Source organism: Anomalospiza imberbis, chromosome 4 (assembly GCF_031753505.1).
Source record: "Anomalospiza imberbis isolate Cuckoo-Finch-1a 21T00152 chromosome 4, ASM3175350v1, whole genome shotgun sequence".
In the NCBI taxonomy this organism is placed as follows: Eukaryota; Metazoa; Chordata; class Aves; order Passeriformes; family Viduidae; genus Anomalospiza; species Anomalospiza imberbis.
This window is the reverse complement of record NC_089684.1, coordinates 11,550,240-11,563,513: the sequence shown is the minus strand read 5'-3', so window position 1 is coordinate 11,563,513 and position 13,274 is coordinate 11,550,240. Positions and strand designations below refer to the sequence as shown.

At 38.1% G+C, this 13,274-nt stretch overlaps 1 protein-coding gene across 6 annotated transcripts in view; it reads left to right on the top strand.

Annotated features, from left to right (window-relative positions):
- PALLD (palladin, cytoskeletal associated protein) overlaps window positions 1-13,274 on the top strand; it is a 191,037-nt gene that overhangs the window by 140,501 nt on the left and 37,262 nt on the right. For 3 of the 6 annotated variants that reach the window (XM_068187074.1, XM_068187073.1, XM_068187076.1), the window contains one exon: window positions 10,708-11,403. The exons of 2 other annotated variants lie outside the window; for them this stretch is intronic. In XM_068187074.1, coding sequence (XP_068043175.1) covers window positions 10,708-11,403 — 696 coding nt within the window. The remainder of the gene's footprint in view (window positions 1-10,707; window positions 11,404-13,274) is intronic. One more of the 6 variants, XM_068187077.1, reaches the window with a different exon arrangement.

Below are 13,274 nucleotides of genomic sequence, written 5' to 3'. Positions count from 1 at the left end.
TGGAAAAATATGGAAAAACTTGGAACCCTTAAATCAGACAAGTGCTGTTTCTATTATTCTTTCTCTGAGAGTGTCCAGCTCCAGGCTAAGAAGGTGCATGAGTCATCAAAATAATGAGTCCATAAAGAGAGAATCTTCATAATTGGTTTTAAATCCTGAGAAATACACTTGGTAACTAGCTTTTTACAAACTACTCTGTGATCATACTGAAAGCAAAAAAAGACGTGTTTGTTTTGTCTGGGAGGTTTTTACTGCAGGGCAGATGAGAGGAGAGGAATTGATTTCTGGAGGTCAGCTGCCAGCAATAGAATAGGAATATCTGTACTACAACATAGAAATAGTAAAATTGCTAACTAGAATAGGTCAATACATTGTCTCTGAATATGTAAATGTTAAATAATATGCAAGATATACCCTATTTTTGACATATATTACACATCAGTATGTTGTACACTTTGAAAGTGTAAAGAAATCCTATAAAGAAAGCCATATACATCAAAGACATTAATATTCAGTGTATTCATTTAGAAAGAAATGTGTTTGACTTAGCAGAAATTGACACACAAAATATAAAGCCAGAACCTCTTGTGGTATACACACTTGGTTTGAAAAGCCTCTTAGACTGTATGGTTTGGCTACCATTTCATGGTAGTTTATTCGGTGTATAGCCTACATTAGCAAATAGTGCACAGAAACAAGGGCGGCTCCATAGAGTGAAAAAACATGCTGAGGGCATGTGTCTGCACACTTCAGGGTCACTGAGCTTGGGATTTTGGTTTTTCCTTTTGGACTAGCTCTAGTCTGTTCCATGGACTGAAGATCATTAGTGGCTCAAGGTGGTTAGTTCATGTCACCTGATGGGAAAGGAGTTCATGTTCTCGCGAGGCTTCTCATGGATGCAAACCGGAGAAAAAGGAAGTGGGAAATGGTTGGAAATTTGTTTTAAAATCATGTTTCTGACCCAAGCAAAAACCCAAACGCACATGTGTCCTTACTGTTCCCTTAGGAGAAGTGTCAGGTTCCTTTTTTTTGGCTAGTCACTATGCTGGTCACAATTACATTTGGTAAAAAATGAAATATAATTCATCCTTTTGTTTTCTCTGTATAAGATGGCTGACTGCTTTCACTGGGAGCCAAGCAAGATTCCAAACAATTTTAGGGAGGGAACCAACCATTCATACTCATTGGCACAGTATTTTTCTATAACAAGTGTTTATCATTACATGTTTACCTGTATGATTCCTTCTTTTTTATGTGATTATACATCACTTAAGGTGCAGCTTAATTCAGAGAAGAAGTCCTTACTATATGTCTCCTGTACTCAAGGTTGTTTGCTGTAGTAAAAAACAAATAGTACCTGAAGTGAATCATCTTTATGGAATGTATTTTCACTCTGAAGTACAAAAGAAATTATTTGCTCTGTCATTTATGCATAAGGTATTCCATTTAAGCTTTCCAGAACAATATACTGTACACTTAGCTAGCAGTTAAAAAAAACCCTCACCATTACATCAATTTATAAGCAAAATTTTATTTAAAATTATGTGTTGCCATTGCAAGAAGCGAATTCAGATTGTATGCCAGTGTCCAAATTTGTGTAACTCCAGTATGCATTGTTTCTCTTTATGATGACAGGGAATGTAATTAGTACTGCTCAGGTATGTTCAAATATTGAGGCACATAATATATTCTGACTACTTAAAAGCAGATTTTGACTGCAGTGACATTTGTGTACCGTAGGTGGATTTTGCCTCTGTTTAGTAATCCTGCTGAAAGATTTTTTTGTTTTGTTTTAGCCAAGCAATGGGGAAATTATGTTTACAATGCCCTTGCAAAAAGTAGCAGCTCTTCATATCTGAGGGTGCTTTAGCAATGTTTTGGGTACCATAGTTTTTCTTGTTTCTTTATACATCAGGGAAGACGCCTTTTGAAAACAAACAAAAAAGTTTGACCTTGAAACTCACATTTCTGAAGTACATGTCTGGCTAGATAAGGTGTGACAGTGCCCTGTAAACTATTTTATTTTGGGGGATATAACATCTTCTGCAGTATCAAGCCTAAGTTATGGTTGTGTTAGGATTGTATTGGTTGAGTAAATGTCACAAAAGTTCTGGGCAATGCTGTAATGTTATTTTCAGTTTCCTATGCTCCTGACAACCAGGCTGAAAGATTATTACTGTCTTTAGCAGTTGATCTTACTTCTTGGTGCTTCTTTTCCTTCCATAAATGTTAGTGTATGTTGTTGAGGGGCATATGTTTGTGTGCACAGAAGGACTTCAGGAAGAATGGTATAGCACTGAACTGTTATGGCATCAAGATGGGGCTGACACCCAAAGTAAGTCTATCATATGGTTATAATGGAATAATTGCAGAAGTATATAATTATTTCATGTAAACACCAGTTCTTATGTATTTATTTCCTTTTCAGTTGTTCCTTTTCCTATGGTCATTTAAGAATAGGGTGCCTCCACTGAGTTTGTTACATAAACTACTGATGTGTCAGCTGGTAATATCCCAGCTTTACATGAGGCAGCTACCTACTCAAATGTCAGACCTGTTTGTGAATACAGAATAGCTGATAAAAGGGCCCAGAACTTAGGTTCTAAAGCTACCTTAGTTTTGTGAGTATTTTTCATAGAGAGTTGAAATTTAAATTTTCCTAAAAACACAATGAGAGCAACTGTGTGCTCCCTTTAATGTCAGGACATCCAGTAGCTACTCATTTTTTTCCCTTTTTAATATATTATCCATTCTTCCTCATGAAAGTATTTCTTTCAGTAGTGCAAAGCAGTCATCTCTATATGTAACCCAAAGAACACACTTGACAGATCCTGGAATGTCAATACTGAAGACCTGGAAGTACAATTTTAAGCCCACTGTAACAGTTATTGAGTGGGCATAAAAATAAGCAAATCTCCTAACTCTGGTGGTCAGTAGTAGATCAAATGTAATGATTTATACAGCATCTTATTAATCAAATATATTAAATTTAAAATAAATATGTAGATTTAAAAAGACAACTGTGCATGTGTTGTTCCAGTGAGAAAATGTATAGTACTAGGTCTTTTTCTTCTGTTCACTTTTGGTTTTAGGCTAGCACAGTTTTTCATACTTTGTTTTTTTCCACCCCTTATTTTCTTGGAATATATACCAATCAGCAGAGAACATAACTTTCTATGTAGTATAGCATAACCAGAGACAGAAAACCTATTTTTCTGTTTGCAGGCCAGTTCATTCCTGCTTTCCGAGTAATGATTTCCTACACTTTGGGCCAATTCAGCTGCAGATTGGAACCTGTATTGTAATTAGTGTCTCAGTACAATTTACCTCTTAATAACATAACACATTTATCTTCCTTTGTCAGTAAAACCTGTTGCCTGTGTAATATTTTAAATGTTATATCTGTCACTGGATAGCCTGTACACTAGTTATGCAACACAATTGAATTACCAAGCCAGACAAATTTTTGATTACCAGACCAATTCTTATGATCTAACCCTACCAGAGATATGAAGTTTAGTATTTTTGCTAAAGCTGTATTGTATCTTTATGACTTTTGGGAACAATGAATGTGCACAAGAGCACCATTTCCTCTCTTTCTGTACCCAAGCTAAATGTGTTATCTCACTGGTGCATGTTTTGAAAAATGTCCCTGTAGTGGTATTGAGGGGTAAAAAATGGTTCCTGTCTCTGAAAGAATGGCTTGTGTTTGCTGAATACTGGCACCATCTCCACTGTTGGTTTCCTTAGCACAGAAATTACCTTGATGTCTTTGACAGATAATCAAACCAGAGTGGAAAATGGGCACAGCTACAACAGCCACTTTTTACGATAGATAGAAAGGTTTTTAACGGCCAAATTACAGCAGGAATTCCTTACAAGAGAGTTCACAAACAATGCAGATGGTTTACAGTTCTCATCTATGTGTATGATGTTTCTTAGATGAAAAGTTAAGCTCAGCTTCACAGAATGCTCATAACACAGGCCCTGTGTTAGTTCTTGCACAGTATTTCTTTTTCTAGGAGTGTGTTAGGTTACATTGAAACTAATTATAAATGCTCCTGTATATCAACCTGAAATATGGAAAATATTTGCATGAATCTGCATTTTCAGATTGTTAAACTTTGAAGGGAAGGTAATAAAAATGTTAAAGAGTTGCAGCTGCTGGAGATGGTTCCTAGTTATACTCCTCTGCTATACTTACGCAGCATGAGGTTTAAATTGTAATGACAACCTGTATCCTCCTCGTAATCTGTTAGTGAGGACAAAATACACCTCTGAATATTTTCATGCTAGACCCCAAACTGTTCTGATTTCTGTGTGTTGTTATTGTTATTTCCCCATCCTGTCCCCTCCATCACCTGCCTCCCTCCCCATTTTTATTTTGACTGACAATTCTAGTCTTACATAAATATGAACCCTTGCAGCATTTAAAACAGTCCACTTCCCCCCCCCCAGTGTAAGGGACTGTTCAGCTTCAGAAAACCTAAAGCTTGTCTAAATGCATTTGTATTGATACAGCCTGGAGGCTTTCTGTGTTGAATACACAGCAGTTTTTGTTAAAAGAGGCACTTTGCTCCCTTTACTTCACATTCTTTCCTTGACATATATGTACATCTTTAACATTCCTAAAAATAAGCAAATATTTCTTCAGTAGATATTTCAGTCTGAGTTAATTTGTATTCTGAATATTTCTTTTCAGTACATCTGTTAATTAGTTCACTGTCAGATTAAATTAGGTTTTGGGATTTTTTCATTTTTAACAACTCAGTAATTGATAAGTTTGGTGGAAAATTTTAAATTGCATCAGGAATTTCGTCAAGAGTAGAATTCCAGATATCAGTGATTACTATCACATTTTGGATAAGTTGATATGTATATTTTAGTTTCTTAAGTAGTAACTATCAGAGGCAGTTAAGAAAATTACTAATTTTCAACAGGTACTGTATCAGTAAAATACCCATGTTGTACTGGTAGAAAGCAAAATAAATGTCTTTAAGAGCTACCTGTCAGATCTGTCCTGCCAGCTGCTGGGAGCCACAGGTGCAGAAGCAGGTATCCAGTTTGGCTGCTTAGGAGTTAGAAAGATATAAATATATGTAAAACTTTCCAATTTTAATAAATTAACAAATTATGGAAAGAAAATCATCCTGGCTTTTATTGTATACATACCGAAGTTTAGAGATAAGTATATCTAAATGTACACTTGTAAAAAATACGTCTATAATAGAGAGGTGCTGACATGGAACTCAGTGAGAAGAGCCCCTGCCATTTGATACAGTGTGATAGTGACTGTCTCCCTTTTGGTAGAGCTCTGGCAGAATTCTGAAGCAATAGTATTGAGTTAGAAGCTAGAGCTTCTTTGGAAAGTAGAGTTCATGGAGGTGAGTGGTTGTTACCCCAAATATACAGACATTTTTCTGGCATTGTTTTTGAATTTTAGAAAAATAGCTCAACCTTTTAAAATTGTGCTTAATTCTGATTATTTTTAATTTAAAATATTCCTGTACCTTCACTTCAGTGGTATGTTTTGTATATTTCTGTAGAACTGCACCATCTGTTTCTCAAAGAGCAGGTCACTGATAGGATTGTGAAGGGGCTGGTCTGCTTTTGCTCAGGAATGACTTGAGACAGAAAGGAGCTCGTTATTCTTCCATACCTGAGATAAATAGGACTCTTTCTTTCAAACAAAAATTACCTTTCTTTGTCTGCTTTCCATTTTCTTTTATTAAGATCCGGAGGGACAAAATTTGGAATTTTAAAAAGTTATAGAAAACATCACTTAATCTTGGTTCTTTACCTGTGTCATTTATTTCCTTTTACTTTGTATGCTGTGTTGTAAAACACTGACTAAATTTCAATGCCCTTGTATACTTTGAGGTAGGCAAAACTCAATAGGGTTCATTTCATGTACAAAGGCTTCAAGGCTTGAACAGCATTTCTCTACTGTTTGGGAACTTCCCCTTCCAAGAGAGGTAGTTTGGATAGAAGGGCTTCCATATGAACTTTTGTGTTTAAAGGTACACAAATCTGATTGAACTGCAAACAGTAAGATACTTCCCAGAAGAGGGACATTATTTCTCTAAATGAGCTTTGTAATGTAAGATAAAAGTAAAGCTGGTACATATCCTAATACTGGGAATATGTGAATAAGCCTAGGAGAGAAGTATGAAGGATTTATTGCATTCCTGGAAATGCCATCTGCTGTAATGTTCTCTGCAATCCAGCAGCCAGGTCTTGTTGAGACTTTGAGAAATGTGCAACCACTACCTGTGTCCCCTCCTCTACTCCGCTGTGTTGAGGCACTTGGAGTTACAGTTCCTGATGGGGGTGGTTACCAGTTTAATTCTCAGTCACAGACTGCTCTGTTTTCAGAGCAATGTGAATCAGAGGTTATCGGAAAGAAGAAGCATTATGAAAATGGGATAAAAACATAAACCAGTCTATTGTAATTTAAACCAAGTCCATACCTCACAATATGATTATTATTCAAGTAGCTATTAAACTATCATGTGTGTATTGGCAACCACTGTTGTCCACCAAGACACCTAATGGCTCATGTATCTAGTCTTTGCTTTTAACATCTGTTTTCAAATGTTTCTTGCTATCCCTCAGCTCTGAAAGTCTTCACCTTACTGAGCATGTTCCGAGTGCCCAGTACTGTTGTATTGTGTTTTTATATCTCTGTAACAGTTCTGTAATGGTTTGCCCCTTCACCTCCCATTTTCTCCCGGTCGTTACACCCCGAGCTTTCCCACCTTTCCCTCAATGCCAATCTCCCTGAAAATGCTCAGTCATTCCCCTGTCCCCTCCCTGGCACCCTGTCCATCACTCGGCTCCCCATCCCACTCTCCCAGAATCTTCCACCTTGGGCATCGAGTGAGTGGACGAGGGCCAGGGGCCCCTCCCTTGAACCTCCCCCATTGGTTTGTGTGTCTGTCTGTCCCTCCGCCTTCCGCTCCCCCAAATCCCCCCATTGGGTGGTGGGCGTGTCTTCCCCCTGGTTACCGCCCCTGTATTTGAGCTGTTGTGAAAGCCTCGGGGGCACTTTCGGCTGCTGGATACAATGGCATTCAGAGCTCCTCGGACCTCAGATTTAACCTGAGACTTTTTCCCGGCCTTGAGTCGACTCCCTCATTACCTCCTCGGACGCCGCCTCTCCTCCATACAATGCAGACAGCTCAGCGCTCTGTCTTAGCCGCTCCCTAAATCTCCTCGTGAAACAGGGGAGTGTCCCCCGCTGCTGACCGTGCTTCTCCGGGCAGGTGAAGCTAGGGGGCTTCAGAGTAGGCACGGCAGCACGGTGGCACAGTACCAAACCTGTGCGTGAAGCTGCTCTTACAGGCAGCGTGGCTCAGAAACCTCACCTGTGTTGTAACTGGTGTCTGCTTTCATTAACATCTTACTGCCTTACTGCTTGCATTTTGGAACTGTTTTAGCATACCTATTAGATCACCTGAAAATGTATTTTAATATTTTGGTTAAGACTATCTGGTATTGGAAAAACACCATGAATTCTAAAACACAACTTTTAAACATATTTATGTAGTACTAGGCCTGCTTTTCAGTGAGTTGATGAAATTTCTCAATATTCATTTTACCCTATGATTTTTTAAAATTGTTTACCTTTACCATTTACTGATTGAATTTGCTAAAAAATATTTTTAATGCTCATTCTTATATTGTTACAATTAATTATTTGGCAAAACAAAAAATTCCACATGAAAAAATAAATTTATGCTCTATTGTTTAGACAAGCTTGATGCATTCCCTGAATGCATGTGTGCCCTTTAAAATTACAAAACATATTTCAACTAATTGGAAAGAGGATGTAATTACAATTAAATTAGTTTTTCTTGTAATCTTGTCCAAAAACTAAACTCTTTTAATTGCCTTCTTTGTTTCCCTGCTAATGAGAAATTAATAATTTTCATCATTTTGGCAGCTGGGCTCTCCCTGTCTTTGTCACAGCAGTGTTATCTTTCAGGGATCTACCTATGTAGAACTTCCACCACTGATGATGTCATTCCAAAGAAACACTGGTGAATTGTTATACTTTCCTCTCCTTTCCTTCTTCATAATGACACATCTCTAGAATACCTTTCCTCAAGAAAATAATACAGCAGTGTCTGATGTTAAAAGAATAGCTCTGAGGTAGAGAGCATTCCTTTGCAGACAAGGATTGTGCACTTTTACAACTGGCATGAAAATTTACTCTAGGATGGTCTTTGGGGTTTTTTGCCCTGTGGACTGATGTGATAATGGTTGTGTTTGCATGCTATTTTTCAAGCAAACAAACACTTGATTTAGGTGGATTCTAACCTGACCAAAAGCTGTTCAACCAGAATCAGTACTGTCCTGGGCAAATAAACCCTCATTTACAGGCATGCCTATTCCTGTGGCCTCAAGTCAAGCTAAGTGTGAGAGCTGAGCAACCTCATTTTTGCCTGTCACCCTTTTGTAGACATACCCTGAGTGTGGTCTCTGCTTCTGCCTGGCGGGGTCAGCAGCAGTGCAGTGGCAGTGCTGCAGTGCTGCACTTGCATTGACAGGGCCATAGATGGGCATTTGTGGGATGCTGCTGGCCGGGCGCAGCGCCATGTGATTTGCCAAATGCAAATAAAAAGGTCTCAAGACATGACACTCCTACTTGCTTTCAGCACATGCTGGATAAACATAGTAGTGTTGGAAACAGCTACGTTTCTTCTGTATTCAACACCTCATTTACAATGCTAAATTTTCCCCTTTTTTTGTTTTTTTTTACCTTAGTCTGTCTGTAATAAATAAAAAATAAATTGAGGGCAATTCTCATGCAAAATAAAATAACTATTATTTGTTAGTAATCTTAGAGGTATTGGACAGTAGGTCTGCAAATATTCAGGCCAAAGATGCAGAATGAGGTGAAAGTAGTAATCTTGCAGGGTTTTCTCTGTCCAGTCAGAAGTGACCTGAACTGTTTCTGTTATCAACTAAGAAAGTCAAATGCTGATGGAAACTAAAACTGTTGTTTTAACAGATTTAAATAGAAGTGACTGTTAAGTAATTTCACAAAAAATAGAAGAATAAGTTTCAACTTGTGTTCTGTGAAATGAAAAGTTGAACTGATAGGGATTTAGAGTCTTTATTGTCAACATTAAAAAATTAATTATAAAATTTACAAAGTGAACTGTAACATTCAGATGTTCTGGTTGGTAATTTAAGTTAAAAAGAAAAAATTAATCTCCTTTTAAGTGCTGAAATTTGTATTGTTAGTGAGACATTGCTAGAATTGAACCATCTTTGCCAAAGAAAGGCAATTGTTAAGTATAAGTAACTGATTTTTCAGTTTTCTGCCCTAAAACAGCTTGGTCCCCTTTTTCTTATCTAAGCAATCTCCTTTGGCCAGAGATCATAAGCAGAATTATTGTCAGAAAACATTTTCTGGGAAATGTAGATGGTTGCAATATCAAAATTAATCTTCAAGTGGAAAATATGATGTTATTACCATTTCCAATTTTGTTGCTATCAACAAAAGTATATTGTTGTGCCAGAATCATACATTCATATGCCATGCATTAGGCAGGCTGCTTCTAAAATGTCTGCTTAGATGACCTAAATTATACATAAACAATGACATACTTTTATACAATAAAGTATATATATATTAAATATACAGAAAAGGTATATGAGCATATGCTGAAACTTTGTGGATATCTGGAGTATTGAGATAAAGTTATGTTTTCCAGCTGAAAAACAACAATTTTTATGCAAGCCAGTCTGATGTATTGTCACATGATAGACCACACAGTTAATTTTGAGCTTAATGTCTTTCAAACTGCTGTACTGAGAAAAAAAAAAAAAACCAGTTCTAATTTGCTTCACTGCTGGACATTTTACTTTTTTCTTTCTTTTTTTCCCCTCAATTAAGACATCTGAGTGCTCCTGAATATTAACTTTTTTAGTCTCTATTCTTCTTCCAGTGAATTTCTGCATTTCTAAATGAAATTCTTACTTCCATTTGAGCTGATACTCAGAACAATATTAAGTATCTACTAAGATTTGTCTCAGGACCTACAGTTGAAAATAAAACTGGGGAGAAAAAGTGGGACTAAAAACCTGGGGAAGCTCAGTTCACAGCTTCCCTAGGTTACAGATGTTTCTCAGAAGTCTTTGCTTATCTACATACATGGATGGTTCAAACACGAAAGTTGGTCTCTTCTGTGCAAGTAGCTCATTAAAAGTATGGCTGTAATTAGGTCTGATTGGCCCACAGACGTTACAGCAGAAATTCAGCTATGGCTGAAGTTGTTACTGGGTAAATATTTCAGCCTTATTATTGAAACAGGGCCATTGAAAAAAAAAATCACAAGAAAAAAAAAAGAAACCTTGTTAAGAATTCCAGTACTTTTACCTTTAATTCCATTATCTGGATTGTTCCTTTAAAATATCCTAACTGCTTCAAATTGCTATATAATATACCTTTTTGAAGAATTGATGGTTCTATTAAATTCTGTTATGCATATCCTTTTTCCTTCATCTTGAGGCCAAAAATGTACTTTTGTAGCAACGTGTTAACTCTGAAGAAATGGGGCTATTCAACATATGTAAATGCTTTAAACTTTCCCTTTCTTTCAATTTTCCTGGAGCACAGATCAGTGGAACTTTTACCTCCTCCCCAGCCAGAACTGCATATCTGATCATCTTTTTGTCTATTTTTCCTTCCCACAGGGACCCCCAAAAAATACAGCAACTGCAGAACCAAATTCGTCTGGAGCAAGAAAGTGGACAGTGGTATCGTCACCAACAGCAACCTGATCATCATCAGCACCCTCCCTCTTCTCCTTCCTTTCCTCCTCCCCCCTCCTTCCAGGAGCTTGAGTCCAGCCAGTCTGCCACCTCTCCTGTGCCAATGAGTATTCTTAACTCTCATACTTCCCCAACTATGCAGTCTTCCAGCTCCTTCAACTATGCTCGGCCTAAGCAGTTCATTGCTGCCCAGAACATCAGCCCTGCTTCAGGTTATGTGACTCCATCTTCTGGGTCATCTACATCTAGCCTTCCTTCTCCTATGTCTCCAACTGCTTCTCAGAAACAGTTTGGAAGAGTGCCAGTTCCTCCCTTCTCTCAGCAGTTTGCTCCAGAAGGGGAATATGCCTGGTCTCCTTCTTCTCCATCCCCTCCACCCCCACCTCCACCTGTCTTTAGTCCAACAGCGACATACCCAGTGTGTGATTCCTTTCCACTTCCACCTCCTCCACCCCCTCCTCTTCCTTCACTTTCTTCACCTTCCCACAGCCTGTCTCCAACTCCAAGATTTCCTAATTCCAGCCAGTCGCCAGCAGCTTTTCTCAGCTCCATGCTGCCATCCCAGCCACCACCCATTTCTGTCAACGCATTAGGCCTCCCGAAAGGAGTGACGCCTCCGTAAGTATCAGCTGATGAGCTCCTTGGTGTACTGAAGATTGCAATGAAGATTATTGCACTTGCTTAATTTATACTTTTCTAGGGTCCTTTGCTGTTAGCGGTTATCCAAGAGGGAGAGATGTGTGAATGAATTGCAAATGCTTCTGTGCTAGAGATGTGAGATAGTTTTTTAACCCTCACAGAAGTGAGGTTCTGAAAGACCCCTACAGTAGGAACACAAAAGATGAGAAGCTGAAGCTTTAAACTGGAGTTTAAGAAAATGTGAAAGAAGGAGCAATAGGCTTTGCAGGCCCAGGGCAGTGGAAGGAGATCCAAGAAAACACTTCTCATGGCCCAGTTCTTTTAAAGTCACATATTCAGTGGTATTTGCAGTTTGTGTTCCTATTACATCTGCAGGTAGAGAAAATTCAAGTAAAGTGAATATCTTTCTGAAGTCCCTATAGCTTTGTGATACTGAAAATACAAGGTATTAAAGTACATATCTGATAACAAAGTGGCCATAACAGTTCATTGGATTTGGCTAGAGATTTTGTTCTGAGGAAGTTTGGGAAAGTGTTTAGAGAGGGATTTAAAATAGAAGTGCATAAAAACAAACAGAATCCCTATCCCTAACAACTCTGCACACTTATTTTCCCCTTTTGTCTTCTCTAAAGGCCAAAATAGTATTTTGGAGCATGTAAGCTCCCATCATAGATCAGTTTTTCTTTCCACTGGCACTAGACTCTCATTCCATCCTTAGAGAACAAAGAGACATGCTGAAGAACAAAAATGAGAATAGATGTATTCAAGGCTTATTTATAACTTTGTCCAGAAGTTTGTCTAAACATATCTACAGTATCTAGGTGACTTGCTCAGCTACATACTGTTGCAGTGGGAAATTCTGTTATTTCAGTCCAAGATATGAAAAGGAAGAGAAAGAAGAAAGAGGACAGATATCAAAGTAATAAATCATGTACATGCTTTAAAAAGCATTTCTTTATCTTGATTTGTTTCATACAGCTCATTATGGAGTCTGGCCATGAAATGTTTTTAGGAGAAAAATGAACAAATAGTGCAATTTGCCCTTGCAGTCATAATAGTTGTGATTTTCTGTCTGACTGTGTCCTTTGCACTGGCTGAGTTTCACTATTGATACTGAGCACTGAAAATTGCATGACTAAATTTACTGACAGCTTGACCAGTAAGCACAGCCCACCAAAGCCTGCTATTACCCTTGATTTTCCAAGAAAAGGCTCTAGTCCAGCTATACAGCTCTGACAAGAACAGGATTCATTTTTAAGCTCACCTCTGTGTGCTGTGAGGGTAATAACAGCAGCTTGGGACTCTGCTGCGTCCCTCTTTCCCTGTTACTCTGTGCTTATGGATACATGTTCTCACTTGAAGCATTAGCTGTGTTCTTCCTCGTTCCCTTTGATCTTTGAACAGAAAAACAACTCTGCAAAAATTCTTCCCCCTTGCCTATGCCACTCTCTTCCCCAAGTGCAGCAGCCAGTCTGGGTATGCACATGATACTGTGTCTATCCATATTCCTCCCTCCCCCACCCCTACAAGGCAACAACCTCAGGGTCTGAGCTGAGGATGAGGTAGTTGGCTGTTTTTCTGCATTCCCTCAGGAAATAAAGTCCAGATGGGAGCTGGATCGTGTTAACTATACAGAATGTATGTGTGTATAATTTATGTGTGTATATATATACATGTGTGTGTGTATATATATATACACACACAGTGAGCATTTGTCATCTGAATTCTAACATTAAAACATGGTAAAATATGTACTGTGTGATGCAGAAAAGCCGTAATCTATTGTTATGTATCTTTGATGCCATTTTTTCCCTGGCTTCTCTTTTTTCATGTTACTGTGTAGGTTAATG